The 16,530-nt window shown below is 55.5% G+C and overlaps 1 protein-coding gene across 1 annotated transcript; it reads right to left on the bottom strand.

Annotated features, from left to right (window-relative positions):
* Positions 1-2,279: 2,279 nt before the first annotated feature.
* Dll4 (delta like canonical Notch ligand 4) lies at positions 2,280-11,771 on the bottom strand. The gene is made up of 11 exons (XM_075961817.1): positions 11,271-11,771; positions 10,890-11,162; positions 10,340-10,397; positions 9,329-9,592; positions 8,904-8,964; positions 8,686-8,816; positions 6,983-7,152; positions 6,580-6,799; positions 4,866-5,565; positions 3,809-3,917; positions 2,280-3,311 (listed from the first exon to the last, which is right to left on the bottom strand). The coding sequence occupies exons 1-11, from the start codon at positions 11,334-11,336 to the stop codon at positions 3,306-3,308; spliced, it is 2,058 nt and encodes a 685-aa protein (XP_075817932.1). The 5' UTR covers positions 11,337-11,771; the 3' UTR covers positions 2,280-3,305.
* Between the last annotated feature and the right edge of the window lie 4,759 nt (positions 11,772-16,530).

Below are 16,530 nucleotides of genomic sequence, written 5' to 3'. Positions count from 1 at the left end.
GGCGGTGGCGACAGGTGGAGGGCTGACCCCGACAGGCGGCCGGGCGCACCTGACTCTTCCGTTGCCCGATCAGACCCGACCCGGGACACCCTGGGAGCGAGAGGCAGTGGGCGCGGCTCCCCTGGGGAAAGGCCGCTGGGACCTCCCAGGAGCATCCCCTCCCTGGGAAGAGACAGTCACAGTTCCCTGAGTGAATCACTTCCATCTCCTTCCCGGAATGCAGCAGGTCACACGGGGCGGAGGGCTGGGCCCACAGATGGTGTAGACCCACGGGTGACAACACAGACGGAGAGGAAAGAGCTCACGGAGGGCTCTCTCGGTAGGGCCCCTGGCAGAGGTGTCACACTGTACTTGTTGAGTCCTGTGGCCTCGACTAGCCTGAGTGGAAGTGGGCAGGAGCCTCTGTACCCTCATCTGCCCTCGGACTGGGTTCACTGTGGCCTTGCCTGCGCAAGCCGAGGAAGGCACCACTGCCTTCTTCATGGCCCCTCCCAACCCACAGCTCAAGGATCTCCAGGTGGTCACCAGCCAACAAGCTCTGGAAAAGCAGCTGTCCTCAGGGCCGAAGGTCACCAGGAGGTCAGACTAATTCTTTAGACAGGACAGTCTGCTGAGGAACTTCTAAACTCTGAATTCTCTTTAAAAATATACGAAGACAAGCATTTGCGAGGCCACTGAGAGTTCTTCACAAGAATCTGAGCTATAGGCTAATCTTGTTTGAATGCCAAGTCTCCTGGACACTTGAGTGATCAAGAGAGCCTTAAATACCTTGCCTCTGGGGAGGGACTGGCCCCTTATGGAGAGACTGTCAGAAAATCCTGGGAGAGAAGGATTGTAATTTGTTTACACTCCAAGTGAGAACTGGAACCCACTTTTGAGTTGTTAGGGAGAGGGCCAGGCATGGGCTGCAGGCTGGAGCACCCACGAGCATACCACATCAAATCCTTGCATGGGTTCCCACTCGCGCCAGGAAGTCAGGGTGACGTGCTGGGTGCTCTCAGCTCCCTGACTAGGATTTCAGAGGTGATAAATGGGTTGATCCAGCAACCAGGACCCCTCCAGGGCTCTTCTCTGACCATCTGGTAATGTAGCCCAGCCTGGCGGTGTGGACGTGCAGGCTTGCGGGTGTCCTACCTGTCCCCCACATGGGAGCCTCGTCATCTCGCCTTCTGTCCCAGCCCAGCTTCCCCCGCCCCCCAGAGCCTAGGAGCCGCTTTCCTGTTTCATTTTGGGCAGGAAGAGTGAGGTCGTGTTGTTCTTCCCCCTGCTGTCGGCTCAGGCTGTGGGAACCGTTCCCTGAATGTCTTCCTGTTTGATACCCTGTGTGTGCAGTAGAGCAACAGAGAATGGTGGCCAAGCCGTGGGACATGTGCATGCTCCTGGCGCTCAAGTAAGCGCCCAGATCTTGGGTCACCATGCTGGAGTTGGGGGTGGGGCAAGTTTGGATTCCACTAGGAAGTCGTCTGTTGGGTCTGTTTTGCTTTACTGTGAAGAGGCTGAGAGCTGGGCATCTGAGCAGCTTTTCCCTCATCTGGGGGTTGTTTTGGTTTTTTTTTTTTTCATCATTTGCTCATCATGGGGTATGTTTGTGGCTGCAGAGAGAGGATTGGCACCCTAGGGACTATCCTGTGCCTTAGAGGAAGCTGGGCATGGAGTAGGTTGGAAATTCCCTTATTAGTGTCTCAGCCTGAGGAGAGCTCTGACCCCCACTCCTTGCAGCCTCATCCATCCCTTCAGCTCTGTCCAGCTGCCAGAAAGACAAACCCAGGGCAAATTCCCTCCCCATCCCATGCCAGATCAATCCCTCAATCGTACTGAGAAAACAGCAGATGCCAGCAGGAGGAAGTGCCCAGCGGGGACCTAGCCCATGATCTAATAAGAGAGTCCTTTTGAATAAGTAATGAGAGAATCCTCCTCAATAGGAGAAAAATCAAGCTCCCATGCTCCTTCTCTCGGGCTTAGGGAAAGGGAAGAGAGTTTCCAGGCAGGGGAAATATAGCCTCATGGACTGGATTGGTAGCAGCATAAAGTGGGGTAGTGGCATCTCGTCTCAAAGCCACCAGGAGTAGAAGGTTGGCCTGGGGATGAGATGGATGAGGGTAGGCTCCCCAAAGACCCAACTGAGACACAGGCCTTCCACATAACATGCCAAACCCCAGCATGCAGAGGCCCTCCAGGTTCCAGCAAGAAGAGAAGGGGCTCCCAAATATTTGGGGTAGGAAGGCAAGGAGAAGAGAGGATTCCCATTCTCCCATTACAAAGACAGGACCCAAGAAGTAATAAATTCCTGTACACATCTGTTCCATATTATAAATACACATTATATACAAAATAATGTTATAAAATGTAGAAAGGTCAGTGCTTCTGATTCTTAAATTATCAAAATACTAGATTCCAAAATAAACTACAAAAAAAAAAAACAAAACACCTCATATTATTGATTTCTGAAGATCGGCTTCAAGGGTGGTCTGGGGCAGCAGTGGGCACTGATAGAGCCCAGGCTCAAGGGCACAGAAATGGGCATGAGAGAGGAAGGGGCCTAGGCCACAGCAACACCCGTGACCTCCCTCATTGGAATTTTAGCATAAAGGCCCTGAGCTCCCCACTTGGGAGCTGAAACCCTAGCTGGCAAAGGGGCAGGCCCGAAGCCCATCTGTTCACACAAGCCCCGAGGCACCAGGACCAGTGAGAGGTGATCTACCACCTTTTGCCCAGAGGGTCTAGGCTAAGTGGCACCCCACACGAAGTGGTTGGAGGCAAGAACCACTTCTCTACCTCGCCTGCAGGGTAGCTCCGCCAAAAGCCAAACAGCACAGCGCCTACAGGAGGCCCGTCCCTTGCAAACCTCTTCTCTCCTCTCTCATTTGGGCCCAGCTGTCATGATGGAGCCTGGGCAAAGGCACTTTGGAAACACAGATGCCCATGGGAGCCACAGCAGCTCCAAGACCTCCTGGGGCCACTGCTACTCTCTGAAGAACAGTCAAGAGCCCCGTGATGGCCGCTGCTGGCAGAGCAAGTCCAAGTGGCACCGTAGATGTCAGCTCAACAGGTGTTCCTCCAGCTCCTTGGCTCTTCCCTTGTTGGTGGGGCTGCCTGTCTGAGGTCAGGCAGACTCCTGAAGGCGTGCAGAGGTGGTGCAACTCTTGGCAGGTTCACAGTCTGTCCAGTTCATGCCATCCCCTCCTCCTCCTCCTCAGAGCAGCACTGTGCATACTAAAGACGTCCCATCCGGGGTGCAATGTAAACAAACGCAGAAGGAAGGCCCAGCTGCGGGGCCAAAGCTGGTGTCTGGGTGGGCTCGTGCCTTATACCTGGGGAGCATTCACAAAACAAAAAGATGGTTATCTTGGGGATAGGCACTGTCTCCGGGGATGCTCTGGGCCTTTCTGGGAGGGACATTCTCCTCAGTCTTCCGCCCTAAGACATACAAGTGTCTGGGAGTTTGTACTAATGTAGAGGGAGGTACAATGGAGGAAGCCGGTGGTGAGGAGTGGGCCAACATAGCAACTGTTTCCACGCAAAGGCAACTGGGAACTAGTGCCTGAAAGGTAGCCAGTACCATAGCTGTCCTTCCTGACTCTACCCGAAGTCCCCCTGTCTCCTTAACTTTGTCCCTTTCATTGGTGCAGCTGCCAAGTCAGGCATACCACCTGGTTCCTGTTTCACACCCTCCGTGGCCATGAGGCCAGCAGGGGACCCAGGAGCCACTAAACACCAAGGAAGAGACCTCTGCCCCACCCCTTCAGGAATGAGGCTGCTGGTGAGCAGGAGGGGACGTGCTGACCGGGAGGGCCAGCCCAGAACTCACCTCTGTGGCAATGACACATTCGTTCCTCTCTTCTGATATCAAACACACTGACTGGTAGATGGAGTCCCTGGGGGAGCATAGCGCTGATATTCGACACTCCGGCTTTTCACTGAAGGAACATAAGACAGGCGGGTAAGAATGAGGAGGGGGAACTGGAGAGGGAACAAGGTGCTGATCTCCATCTCAGAGAGTTAAAGGGTGTGTGCTGCAGTGCTCCAGAATGCTGTGGGCAGGGAGTGCTCAATGCTGGCCTTCGGGGGCAGGTACTTAAAACAGGCCCCTGAGAAGGACTCAACCAAACCAGCGGTCACAGACCTAGAAAAGGGCAGTATTGCCGCTAGAGACAAGCCGTACTGTGGAAAGTTGGCGGGCCTAAGAGATGTACTGTGGACAGTTGGTCTTCAGGAGTGAAGAATGGATGAATGACCAGGAGGGGCTTCCCTAGTAAGAGATCCTTAGAAGAAGCCGGGCGGTGGTGCTGCACGCCTCTAATCCCAGCAGGAGGCAGAGGCAGGTGGATCTCTGAGTTTGAGACCAGGCTGGTCTACAGAGTGAACTGTTCCAGGACAGTTAAGGTTACATAGAGAAACTGTCTAAAAGAAAGTGTTACACTTGCATGTGTGTGTGTGTGTGCACATGCGTGTGAATGTGTGCATGCCACTGCACACTGTGGAAGTCAGAGGACAGCTTGCAGCAGTCTGTGACCTCCCTCTAACATGTGGGGACTGAAGATCAAGCTGGGGCCATCAGTCCCGGCAGCAGGTACCTGTACCCTCTGAGCCATTTCATTTTGTCTTTGAGACACGCTCTGCTATGTTGCCCAGATTGGCATCAAACTTGCCATCCTCCTGTCTCAGCCTAAGTAGCTAGGGCTACAAGTGTGTGCCACTGAGCCTGGCTCCCTATGGAAATGCAATTAGAGTATCTTGCAGTCAGTACCATAGCCCCTGCTGGTTGAAAAGCAGCCAGGGTCTGATGCCACTCAGCCTGGGAGATCCCGTCAAAATATGTAACCATCCACACACAGCAAAGCCCTGGGCTTTCAAGTATGGCTCACCTGTGTAACCGAAGTGGCACCTTCTCCCCTAAGCTCTTGTCACTGTGGAGATACTTCCCAGGCATGGTCCCCCGCCCCAGGGGTCCTGGAGCCAGATTGTAGTCCAATGTATGGTTCTGCAGTTTGCCACAGTTGGACTTGTCCAGGCCACAGTCCACTTCCAACTCCTTCTTCTGGTTTGTGTTCTTGAGCTGGGCAGCCGGGATTAGGTTGTCCTTCTGGAAGTCTGACAAGTTGTTCATGGCCTCCCTGCTGCCATCGTCGGGCCGCCGAAGTCGCAGCTGCCGCACGGCTACCGCCACCATGCCCAGCAACACCAGCAGTACCACCAGCCCCACGCCCAGGGAGACAGCGACCCAGGGGAAGCTGGGTGGCAAGCCCACGGGAAACTCGCAGCGGCTGCCCACAAAGCCGTAAGGACAGTTGCAGACGACGTTGTCTGAGAGGCCCGCGTAGCAGGTGGCCCCGTTGAAACAGGGCCCTGAGGCACAGGCATCGCTGGCGATCCGCACCTCACAGCGCCTGCCAGAATAGCCAGCGGGGCAGGTGCACACCGGCCCATTCTCCAGATCGTGGCACGTGCCCCCGTGGGCACAGGGGCTTCGGGCACAGTCACTGATGTGGAGTTCACAGTGGGTGCCCGTGAACCCAGGACGGCAGCGGCAGGTACGGCTTGGACCTCTGTTTAGGCACTGGCCCCCTGTAAGGACATAGGACCCAAGTCAGCAATAGCCTACAAATTCCCAGGTGAAGGGCATGGGGCCTAACCCATGAGCTTGGCCCTTCTACCCGCTATGTTCAGCCTGCATGGACAGAGCCCTCTATGAAAGGAACTGTATCAAGACTCTGACGTCCTGGAGTTGGGCTGACCCTGGTTCTCCATGCCTCCGTGGGCCACTGTATAAGTCACTGGCATCTTACAGAATTTGAGGGTACAACACATACGCTTGCTTTGCTCTCTCTAGCAGAGGATCTGACCCCCGATCCCTTAGCCTCAGTTTCTCCACCTGTTAAAGTTCCCAGGTAGCTCTGAGGCTCAGGTAGCGAAGACCGAGGCAAGCACAGACTCCAGAGAGGAAGCACTCATGTAGGTGCAATTACCACTTAATTCCACCATCACAGCCACACCAAAGGCATTTAGTTACACCTTCCCCTCCAGGATGAGGGAGCTAAGTGAGGACATTGCCACCCCAGGCCCTCAGCAGCTCCCTAACAACTGCCTGCCTGCCTTATAGACAGTCACCTGTTGACCAAATACATAAGATTACCAGCGGGTTTTGTGTATCCAAAAGTGCTGGATAGTCTAGATATTTTGTGCCCCACTCATTCTAAGGGAGCGTGGGGAAGAGGCCTCAAGGCACAGAGCTCCAAGCACCTACTGGCCTCCCCTGAGAAGGGGTGTGAAGCCTCCAGCATCCTTCTTTCTAATTCACAGCTTCCTGAGGAGGGTCTCTTGTCAACCCTCATCAGATCCGGGCTCATCCATATAGGATGGGGTACTACCTGTCACCTGGTTCTCCTCCAAAGCGCCATCCCCAATTATGCAAGCTGTTCACCCTCCACAGCAAAGGGGAGTTGGTGAATTTGCCCAGAGGAGAAGACAGGTCTCTCTCTCTCTCTCTCTCTCTCTCTCTCTCTCTCTCTCTCTCTCTCTCTCTCTCTCTCAGGCGATCTGGCATTTCAGCGGGTTAGGAAGGTGAAGGGAAGGACTCACCGTTGGCGCATGGGCTGCTGGTGCACCTGTCCACTTTCTTCTCGCAGTTGGAGCCAGTGAAATTAGGGGGGCATTCACAGGCATAACTGGCCCCCTGGTTGCGCTCCCGGCAGGAACCCCCATTGAAGCAAGGTGAGTCAGCACAGGTCAGGGTACTATGTTCACAGTGCTGACCATAGTAGCCTGGAGGACACAGGCAATGGTAGCCATCCTCCTGGTCCTGGAGAGAGATCATAAACAGGCTAAAGTCAGACCCTGGGGATGAGGCAAGGATAGAGGAGGTCGGCAGCTAGCCTCTGCTGGCCCATAGTGCCTCTCCAGGAGGCGTATCCATGGAGATACGCATGTCTGGATGCTACCTGGTTAGACCTGTGCCTCCCTGTGCTGCTGGCTTGCGTCTCACCTTACAGCTGCCGCCATTCCGACAGGGGTTGCTGTCACACTTGCTGAGTTCCAGCTCGCAGTCCACACCAGTGTAGCCCGGGCGGCAGGTGCAGGTGTAACTCCGCTGCCCGCTGTTGGAACACGTGGCTCCATTCTTGCATGGGGAGTGGTGGGTGCAGTAATTGAGATCTGTGGAGGCAGGAAGCAACCAGCTGAGTGGGACCATGTAGCCTCCCACCTACAAGCGAAGTCACCCTGTGCTTGGCCCAGAGAAGCTTCAACTCAAAGTTTCCCAGGCCCATGCATCCCTCTTCCTCTGTCGGTGAAATCTGAGTGTTGAAGTACTTTAAACCACACATAAGCAAAGCACAACTGGTCAGGGTTCTGCTGTGGTAAGCTCACAAACGCTGCCCGTCAGGGCAGGATGAAGAGGAGAAGGAGGTGAAGCTAAGGCCCCAGCCAATGAGGAAGTCACAAAAGGCTTCATGAAGGAGGTGCAAGCAAAAAGGACCTAGATAAAGGAGTGAAATTTCAGCACGTGGAAAGAGTAGCAGGGAGATGAGAATCACCACAGACTGGACCGGGCATTTTCTAAAGGACGTGTTAAATGTGTATTTTGAATGATAGCTATTTATTTTCTTATTGGAGAAGGGCAAGGAGGGAGAGCCAGACAAAACAAACAGAGGGGGCTGTAGGGTTGTGTTTGCATACACTGAGTATATGACTGGATTGCCTGGGAGCAAATGTGTATGGCAGAAAGGAGGAAAGCAAGGGACCAGCTGTGTGGGTGTGGGTGTGCTGGGGACAGAACCAGAGAGAGAGAGAGAGAGAGAGAGAGAGAGAGAGAGAGAGAGAGAGAGAATAAGAACATACAAGGACTGGATTCCATGCTGGCAAAAAGTCAGGGCATAGGCAAGCTTTTTCCAGCATGGCAACCCCCCTCCCCATCCTCTCCGGGCCTGTGCAGTGTTTCCATGGCAGCAGGCACAGTGCTTGACCCTGAAAACGGGAGGATGCAGCTGGGTACAGGGATGCAGAAGAAAAGGTTCCCTCTCTCAAGGCTGGGGCTCATAGACTCCTGTGTAGGCAGAGGAGTAGCAACCCTCAAATACCAGGTAGAGACTGCATGAGCCCAGGCAGCTGCCTGGCAAGTGTGGCTGGAGAAAGGCAGGTGGCTGTGCCCACACTAAAAAAGTCAGTTAGATGTTCCCTCCACCCAGAGGCCCAGGTTGGCCACAACCCAGGGCAGCCAGTAGGCACACCCCACCAGACAGCTGTTTAGGGGAGAGCTGCTCAAACAGCCTTGGAAGGTGAGCAAACACTCAGAGGGTTAATAGGTAACTAAAGGCAGAAAGAGGAACAGAGCTCAGCCTCCCTTTCTCTTTGGTCTTGCTAGACTTTATGAGCATGAGCTCCAGGCTCCCAAGCTGTTACCCCTTGGGCCTCTTTTGTCTTATGTACCTGGAGAAGAATGTCCCACCATCCCATTCTAGGGGAGTTGAAAAAAGTCTTTAAAAGTCCCAAGATGGAGCTCGGGTGTAGCTCACAGGTAGTACTGTGGTACCCTGAATTCCATCCCCAGCACCACACATGTGCACATATACAAGTCCTAAGATCCTTGACCAGTAATAGGAAAGCTAGTCAGCCATCACCAAGGAAGAAAACCCAGTTACTATCTCTAGTTTCAGCCCCTGCCACCCCATCTCTCCTTCCCTCACTCACCTTGGTCGCAGAACAGACCTCCCCAGCCCTCATTGCAGGTACACTGCCAGGGGATGCTGCAGGTGCCATGACGACAGCCATTGTGGGGGATACATTCATTGCATAGGCGGCCCTGCCATCCTGGCCGGCAGCTATAGGGCAGAAGAGAAGCTGAGTGTAAGGTGGGAGGCCTGCTTACAAGGAAGAGTCCCCCATCCCGCTTCCTGTCCCCAACTTACAGGCACTCCGCTGGCTTGCTGCAATAGCCATTCTGTTCATGACAGCCAGAAAGACAGATAGCTAAAAAAAAAAGGAAACAGGGCTGGATGAGGTTCTGGTACCAAAGCCTCTATCTCCTGTCCTGCTCTCCTGAGCTCACTTCCTACTATTGGCCTCCAAAAGGAGCCATGGTTATCTTAAAGGGAACCAGGGACAAGGGGGTGGGAGAGAAGCATGCTGGACGAAATGAATAGCAGGGATCCTTGTGGGCTTATACCAGCTGGGGAAGAGCCTCTGAGTCCCAGGTTACAGCATCCCCAGGTAGACTTGAGGCCCAGCTGGGAGGCAGCATAGACCCACTCTGAGGGGAAGCTGAGACAACTATATAATACTTTCTTGGGGGAAATCTCTTCCCTTCCATCCCGGTGGGAGCCTGGCTGCTTACGCTGATCGCAGTATTTCCCAGTCCAACCAGGCAGGCAGGACAGGCTGCCATCTGGCTGGCACACGTAGTGTCCGAAGAGGTCATTGCGCTTCTTGCACAGGCGGGAACAGTTATCCCCATAGTAGTTGTCACTGCAGATGACCCGGTAAGAGTAGCGTAGTCTTGTGAGGGTGTCGTTTTGCTCATCTGGTAGCCAATTCTGACCCACAGCAAGGGAGCCTTGGATGGTGATTTGACTGATAAGTGCGTCGACTGGTAAAACCTCTGCAGGGAGAACATCGGGTCAGAGAAAGACTGTGGAGGTCCTTAACAACCGGACCAGTTATCCCGATAACCCCACCTGCCAGCAAACACAGGACAGAGGGTCCCACAGTCTTGCTACTTAGCTTCCCTGGGTGTGTGCATGTGCAGGGGGCTTGATAGCATTCAAAAAGGGTACAATAGACGGATGTTAAGATATCCCAGGGTTATGGAGGCAGATACGGAGGGGAAAGAGGAAAAGAGGTCAAAATGGGAAAAAAAAATTAAAAGGGGAAAGCTTTCTGATTCGAGATTTGGGAATAAGGGGTTCTTTGGTGCAGTTTCAGGGGTTCTGTTCCAGAGGTAGGTCATTTTTTTTCCTTTTCAAAGTGAGAATTGTTGTGCTGGTGAAATATCCTTTTCCTCTGTGTCAGAACAACATCCCAAAGCCATTATTCCCTTTCCAAAGGAGCGGAATTCGCAAAAGGTGTAAAATACAGGAAGGGGCCCGTCAGCGGCGCTGGCAGCCTCGGCCTTTCTCACCGCCGTGCTCCCCGCGTTCCCACGCCAAAAATAACCCGCAGGAAACGCAATTGTGCTCTGAGTCCAGGCAGCAAGCGGAATCCGAGCGTCCAGCGCGGGGCGCAGCTCCGGCCAAGCTAAGCGTCCTGGCCCCCACCCCCAAGCCCGCGTTTCCCCCGCCTATAACAGGTTAACTCTTTCGGCGCCGCGTGATGTCGCCCCCCTGTGGCTGAGGAGTGAGATACTCACCTGGCCGCAGGTCGTCTCCCGGTGCGTGCCAAGCTTGGATGTTGAGTGAGAAAGTACCCTGGGAAGCAAAAGGGGGGCGGGGGACAGAGAGATAGCGATATGAGCAGGGCGGGAAAGGAGGGGGTGCCTCGCAGTAGCCTGTTTAATTAATCTAATTGCGGGATACAGTTACCGAGCTCGGGTCAACATAACTGGTGTTCGCGCAGTGCAGCGCGCGAGTTGAGAAGGCAGGGGAGGGATGTGGGATGCTGGAGTGTAAGTGAGAGCTGGGGGTGGGCGGGCGGTGCAGCGAGGGGTGTTGGTAATGAAACTCGTATCCCAAGAACTGGGTGGAAGGAAGGCAAGAAACTGGGAAGAAGAAAGACTAGTGAAAGCCCTCTCCGGGATGGACCTATGGAGGTGGGGAGAGCAGGAGAAAGAGGCCAGGGGCTCTCCAGGGAGGCGCTTAGGAGAGAGGCTCTGGTTTATGAGTGCTCCCTTCTTTTGCCTTCGGTGATCTCCCAGTGCATTCAGGTTTGATGGGGAAACTAATGACACAGGTTGAGCTTACCGGCCAGGTGAAATTGAAGGGCAACTGAAGAGGGTTGCGACCACCGCCGCTATTCTCGTCCCTGACGACGAAAGAATTGATGCCCAATACCGGTGTGGAGACGCTGCCGAAGGTGCAGGGGCCCGGTGAGAAGGTTGCCTGGAAGTGCTTAAGGCAGATGCGGAAGAAAGTCCGGCAACCGGGCTCGCAGGGCCGCCCATTGGCCAGCACACCGCGCTCGTTGGCGAACTCCTGCAGCCGCAGCTGGAAGATGCCGGAGCCCGAGACGCGCTGCTGCACAGGGACGGAGAGAAGGAGGGAGGAGAGCGGTCAGGTTCAGCGGGCGCCGGGACGCAAACCCGGAGCGCTGCGGGAGGGGGCGGAGAGGGCGCGGGACGTTACCTGCGGCCACAGTACCGCCAGCAGCAGTAGCGCCCAGTGAAAGGCGCTCCGGGACGCAGGCGTCATTCCTTGGGGTGTCCTCTCCACCCGGGGACTCTGAATCTGCTTGTTAGGGATGTCGCTCTCCCCGCACGTCCGTCTGCCAGCCGAGTTCCTGAAAAGCTGATTCCTTTCGGGACTCTGCTCCCTTGTCACCTTCTCGAAAACTCCGCGTCTTGATGCCTCCGTAGGTAATCCAGGTGAAGGCGACTGGGCGGTGGTCGCTCTAAGTATGTGTCCTGGAACTAATCCTAGGGCCTCAAGCGGGCTAGTGCCGGGGTACACTGCACCCAAGCGGCTTCGGTTGAGGCTCTTGGCCTCGGGATCCTGGCCGGCGAGCAGCGCCGCTACTGAAACCTGCTCGCTCCGGAGCCTTTCTTATATATATTGGCTCCTCTTCGCAGCCTGTCAGTCAGACAGACTCATGGTCACTCTCCCCTCCCCTCCAGGCCTCTAGTGGCTACAGTCCCAGCACCCACCGGAGGGGGCCTCCGCCCCCGCCGCTCCCCCTGTCAACTAGCCAGTAGGGCGCAGGTCCCCGCCCCTCTTCCAACCTCTGGGCTCCCAGCTCTGCGCGTGCCCAGGGAGCAGTCCTCAGAGACCGGCTGGTTAAAGGCTGAGACCCTTGCCACCAGAGGATAGGAGGGTAGCCCAGTGATGCGGCGGGAGGTGAGGTGGTTCCCGGATGGTCCTGAGGGTGGAAATTCTAAGGGGTCCCCGTGGGCGGAGCATCTGCTCCAGGCTTTAGCTACCTATAGTCCTCCAGCAGGTGGGAAGAACTTAAACCAGGAAAGCAAAAACCAGCGCCAGGGGACTTGGATCTCCCTTTCCTTCCCAGATATTAGGCAGCTCGTGCCTCGCTGGCCTCCAGCCTAGGAACACCCACCCACCACGCGTCCCCAGCACCGCAGGGAAGCCATCGGACGCGTTAACCTTTCCGTGGCCATTCCAAGCAAGGCAAAGGGCCAAGCGTCTAAGACTCTGGTCTCCTTTGCACCTGACAGGCATGTCACTCTCAGCAGCGGGGCGTGCCCAGCGCGTGCCTTCTCTCTTCTGTACTCCACCCCCACTACTCCCCGGCTCGTGCTAGCGCCTGGACTAGTGGTCCGAAAGGGAGGTGGGGGGCGTGGCTCTCGAAATGGTGGGGGTGCGTCCTCAGCTGTATGGTAATGAAGTTCTGGCCTCTCCCTCAGAGCCTACCTCACCTGGGTCGCGCCTGGGCTCCTTCCCCTATTCTGGCCACCACCGGTGTCCCCCTAGCTCCGCTGGAGTAGGGAGGAACTTTCCTAACTCCGGAGTTTCCTCGGGCCACTCTCTAGTGAGAGGCTAGGTGAGAGAGGCTGAGGTCAAGCAGGCCGAGTTCTCGCTGCATAGGGCAGGATGTAGGGTGGAACTGGAGGCGCACAAAGTTGTTTGAGTTTCGGGCGGCTTCACCCACGTCGCACGCGCGCCTCTCCCGGGTGGCCTCTGAACGCAAACCGTGCAGCTGCTTTCCCAGAACCCGTCCTGCTCCCCGGAGGCCGCAGCTCGAGAAGGGCTGGCTTCTCCCAGTCTCGGGGGTGCTAGAGAACTCTCTCTCGGCTACACTGAGGGCGGTGGGGGCACTGTGGCTTCATCTGTCAGCCAGCCCGCGTGGTGATGGCTGGCTGTCGTCGGAAGATAAGATCGAGGTGGGAGGAGGGGGCAAGGGGACGCGCTCCAGCCCCAGGGAGGCCATGGTAGGGGAAGAGGAGCCCAACAGCTGTCAATGACGAACATGGTCTGATTTTTTGACTTGGGTGGTGTTAATGGAGGTTGGGGGGTGAGGAAAACATGAGGTTCTGAGCGTGGGGTGGGGGTGGAGTGAGGTGAGGAGACAGGCTCCGGGGTCCCCCACGCACGGCCACCCCTCCCAGCCACCATCTGGCGCGAGCGGGTTGGCGTGGGGAACTGAGGTGGGGCGGGGGCCGGCAGATGGGCCCAGGCTGCACTAGCGAGTTAATGTAGGTTATGGGCAAGCCGAGTCCCAGGCCCGAGGGAGGGGGAGCTCAGAGCGTACCTCCCGGCGGTCCTGGCAAGTGAACTTTCAAATCCTCTCTCTCTATGCATCTTCTGTGTATCCCTAAACCTGCCTAGGGTGTCAGAGGGTGCTCCGGCTCTCTCCTTGGAGCTGGCACGCAGCCCCACCAGCTCTACTAGGTCTCATTCCCAAATCCTAGGCTGGGAGTTCATTGACACGTGCTCTCTCTCTGGCGCTGGCACTTGCCTAACTCCCAAGGGAGACATCGGCTTCCACCCAGGCTATCTATTACTCTTGGAAGTGTTCTACCCCCTCATACATATTAATGTGCCAAAATATTTTGCAAATAGTCAAGGACCAAACAAAAGTTAGGATCATCGTTTTCCTCAGAAATGCACAATGTAAGCCATCCACCTAGAAAACGTGTGACCCAGAAAGTAAAGTATTACATTTTCCTCTTCATCAGAACACCTATTGACAATATTCCTGAGGTTTCTTTTTGTTTTTTTTTCTTTTGATTTTTCGAGACGGGGTTTCTCAGTGTAGCCTTGGATGTCCAGGCTGGTCTCAAACTCACAGAGATCCGCCTGCCTCTGCCTCCTGAGTGCTGGGATTAAAGGCCAGCGCCACCACCACCCGACTTCCTGAGTTTTTTTTTTTAATCTAGCCAGGGTACCACTCTTATCCCTGGGTCCCTGCTAGAATCCCCATCTGCTGGGATCAATCTTTACCCACATTGCTAGGTATGAATGTGTAGGGAATGTTTCTCTAGATCACACAACTGGAGCCCTTCTCTCCCACTCCCTAATTATGAGCAAAAGAACCGTCCTGGTTATTCAAAGGTATGCAAGGTTGTGAGGGTATCCATAGGCAACCCGGAGGATAGCAGGTCACTGTGAACCTGCTCTAGTCAGGGCCAGCTGACTCTGACCCTGATATAGACACTCCATAGGTCCCTTAGCCAGACAGATCAGGGTCCCCATAAACTGCAGCCCTTTCTTGGGTCCACAGCTCCTTTAACTCCATGGCATCCTCAATGTTTCCCAACTCCTTTCTCCCTAGAAGTTTTCTGTTTTTCCTGTTCCCTCCTCTTGGCCACTGTGCACGCCACTTCTCAGTTTCTCCAGTTATGCAGAAACAACCCCTGAAACTGAAAAAAAAATAGCTAAAGTTTTCTTTCAGCTGTGTCTCCAAACCGGCCGCAGGTTATTGGGGTGAGGTTTCGGGCCTCCTTCCCCTGCCTGTGAGCGCTCCCTAGGGTCACCAGCTCAGCTCAGAGACCTCCAGCGAGGTGTTAGCTCTCCTCTTAGCCGCTGCCCTTCCCAAGGGACAGCGGTCTGGACCCGGCACACTGCACCAGAGTAGATGCGAGGTGGGGTCTGGGCTACTGCACTCGCAGGACAGGTTGGGGGCGGGGAAGCAGGCCTGTCTGGGGCGGGGCACTTAAGCCTTGAGAGACCCTGCTGCGGTCGCTGCGGAGAAGGGGCCACGTGCTGGGAGCCGCGGCCGGGGAGCTGCACAGAAGGCGGGGAGATTTGCAAACTGTTGCTGCCACATGGCTGCTTCATTCGAACCATTCACATTGAAATGAGGCCGGCGCGTGCCTCATCTGCCGCAGGGCGCTGCCACGCGTCAGGCTGGCCTGCCGCGTGCCAACTGGGGCAGTGGGGCTGGCAGAGCCTGCCAGCCATGGGGGCACAGCTCGGGCCCTGAGGCCAGGAGGGGATAGGGAAGGGAATTGAACTATTCTAGCCACTCAGGCGCCGCAGTTTCTCGGACCTTGGCCCTGCATTTAGGAGTGAACCGACAGAAAGGCCCAGGACGAACGGTTTCAGAGGGGGGCCAGGATCGATGCCGCCGCTCCCCGCAGATGCGCCCGGGCAGCGCTGCTCTCCATCTGCCGCTGCTCGCACCTGCCGGTCAATAAATCGATTTTACAATTTAATGCAGCAGCTTCCCGCCCGCCTCGGACAGATGCCGCCGCAGAAGCACCTCCGCCCTCTCCCCTCCCCTCGAGGGGTGCCAGCGGTTAGGATCTGGATTCCCGCTCAGCAGGCAGCACCCCGCAGCGCGGCGCACTTTTCCCTACTCCTCCGTAGAGAAACTGCGAAACTGCGTACTTCGAGTTTTCGCCCAGGGTCAGAGTGGATTCCCAAGAGAATAGGCCTGAGGCTAAGGGAGGAGAGAGGAAGATGATGATTTAGCATTGGCCTCGAGGACTGGCTGGGGGGACTTCAAGGAAAGAAACAGGATGTAGGAACTGATGATAAAACCGGAGGGCTAGGGAGAAAAGGGGGGCATGGTATTCTAAAGTCACGACGGGTTCTGATTTGAAGAGGACCGAGAAAGGCCGAGAACTGAAGTGGCCTGGGGTCTGGTGCATGAAGATGACCGAGACCTGGCCGTGTGTCCTGGGCTTGAAACTTAAGCAGGACTCTACACCTGCTTTCTTCCTGTGTGCAACGTGATAATAGTGACCTGGGAAGTAAAGGGCTGCATTCGACTACGCATTTGCAAGACTCGGACGATCATTTAGTTCCTTTCCTTCCCTCTAGGCAAGGCGAAGACAACCAGAGGCCCCCCTGGGGGCAGGGCACAAAAGAGTTTCTGAGGTAGAGGAAGAGAAAAGACAGGGACACAGTCCTCAGGAAAGACGCAGGAGGCTGGAGGTGAGGGGGGGGGAGGCAAGTGTGAGAACTCTAGCACGGGGGCCTTCTGTAGGGTTACTGTGGTAAAGGCCCTGACCTGGAGAATCACTGTCTATGCTTTGGCCTTCCAGAGAAAGCCTTCCCACAGAGGCGGCCCTCCTGCTGAGGTGGTATTTCAGGGGGGGCGACCTGAAGGAAGGAAGAGGCATCCCTGAATGGATCTGATCACTGAGGGTGCTGGCCTCTCAGAGAACACACCTCCTGGGTCCACTGTCCACTGGCTGATTGCTCTTGCTTGAGGACCCAACATATGCCAAATAAAGGATACCCAAGTGGGCAGGATCACTTGGCATGGTGGAGTACTGCTTGGGCTTCTCAGAAGACCCGGAAGGCCTCCTATCTCCTCTTCCGTGGTCCCAGGCACCTAGGGCCTGGAGCTATTTCATACTGTCTCCTTGGCCTTGCTTCCCACAGCACTCAAACAGATGGGGCCCGGGAAGGGATGAGTGTTCTTTCTCAATAAGAGCACCTAGGGCTTGCTTTTTTTTTTTCATTGCTCATGGTGAGTGAGAAG

This window comes from Microtus pennsylvanicus, chromosome 2 (assembly GCF_037038515.1).
Source record: "Microtus pennsylvanicus isolate mMicPen1 chromosome 2, mMicPen1.hap1, whole genome shotgun sequence".
Classification (NCBI taxonomy): domain Eukaryota; kingdom Metazoa; phylum Chordata; class Mammalia; order Rodentia; family Cricetidae; genus Microtus; species Microtus pennsylvanicus.
Note: the sequence above shows the minus strand (reverse complement) of the source record. Positions and strands in the feature narration are given on the sequence as shown.

What these genes read in the sequence shown, in the direction of transcription:
- Dll4 (XM_075961817.1), bottom strand. Translation starts at nt 11,336, where the DNA reads ATGACGCCTGCGTCCCGGAGCGCCTTTCACTGGGCGCTACTGCTGCTG. An exon ending in TGGCGGTACTGTGGCCGCAG is followed by an intron (nt 11,163 to 11,270) that starts GTAACGTCCCGC and finishes GTCCCTGTGCAG; the next exon opens with CAGCGCGTCTCGGGCTCCGG. An exon ending in GTGCCACTTCGGTTACACAG is followed by an intron (nt 3,918 to 4,865) that starts GTGAGCCATACT and finishes ATGTTCCTTCAG; the next exon opens with TGAAAAGCCGGAGTGTCGAA.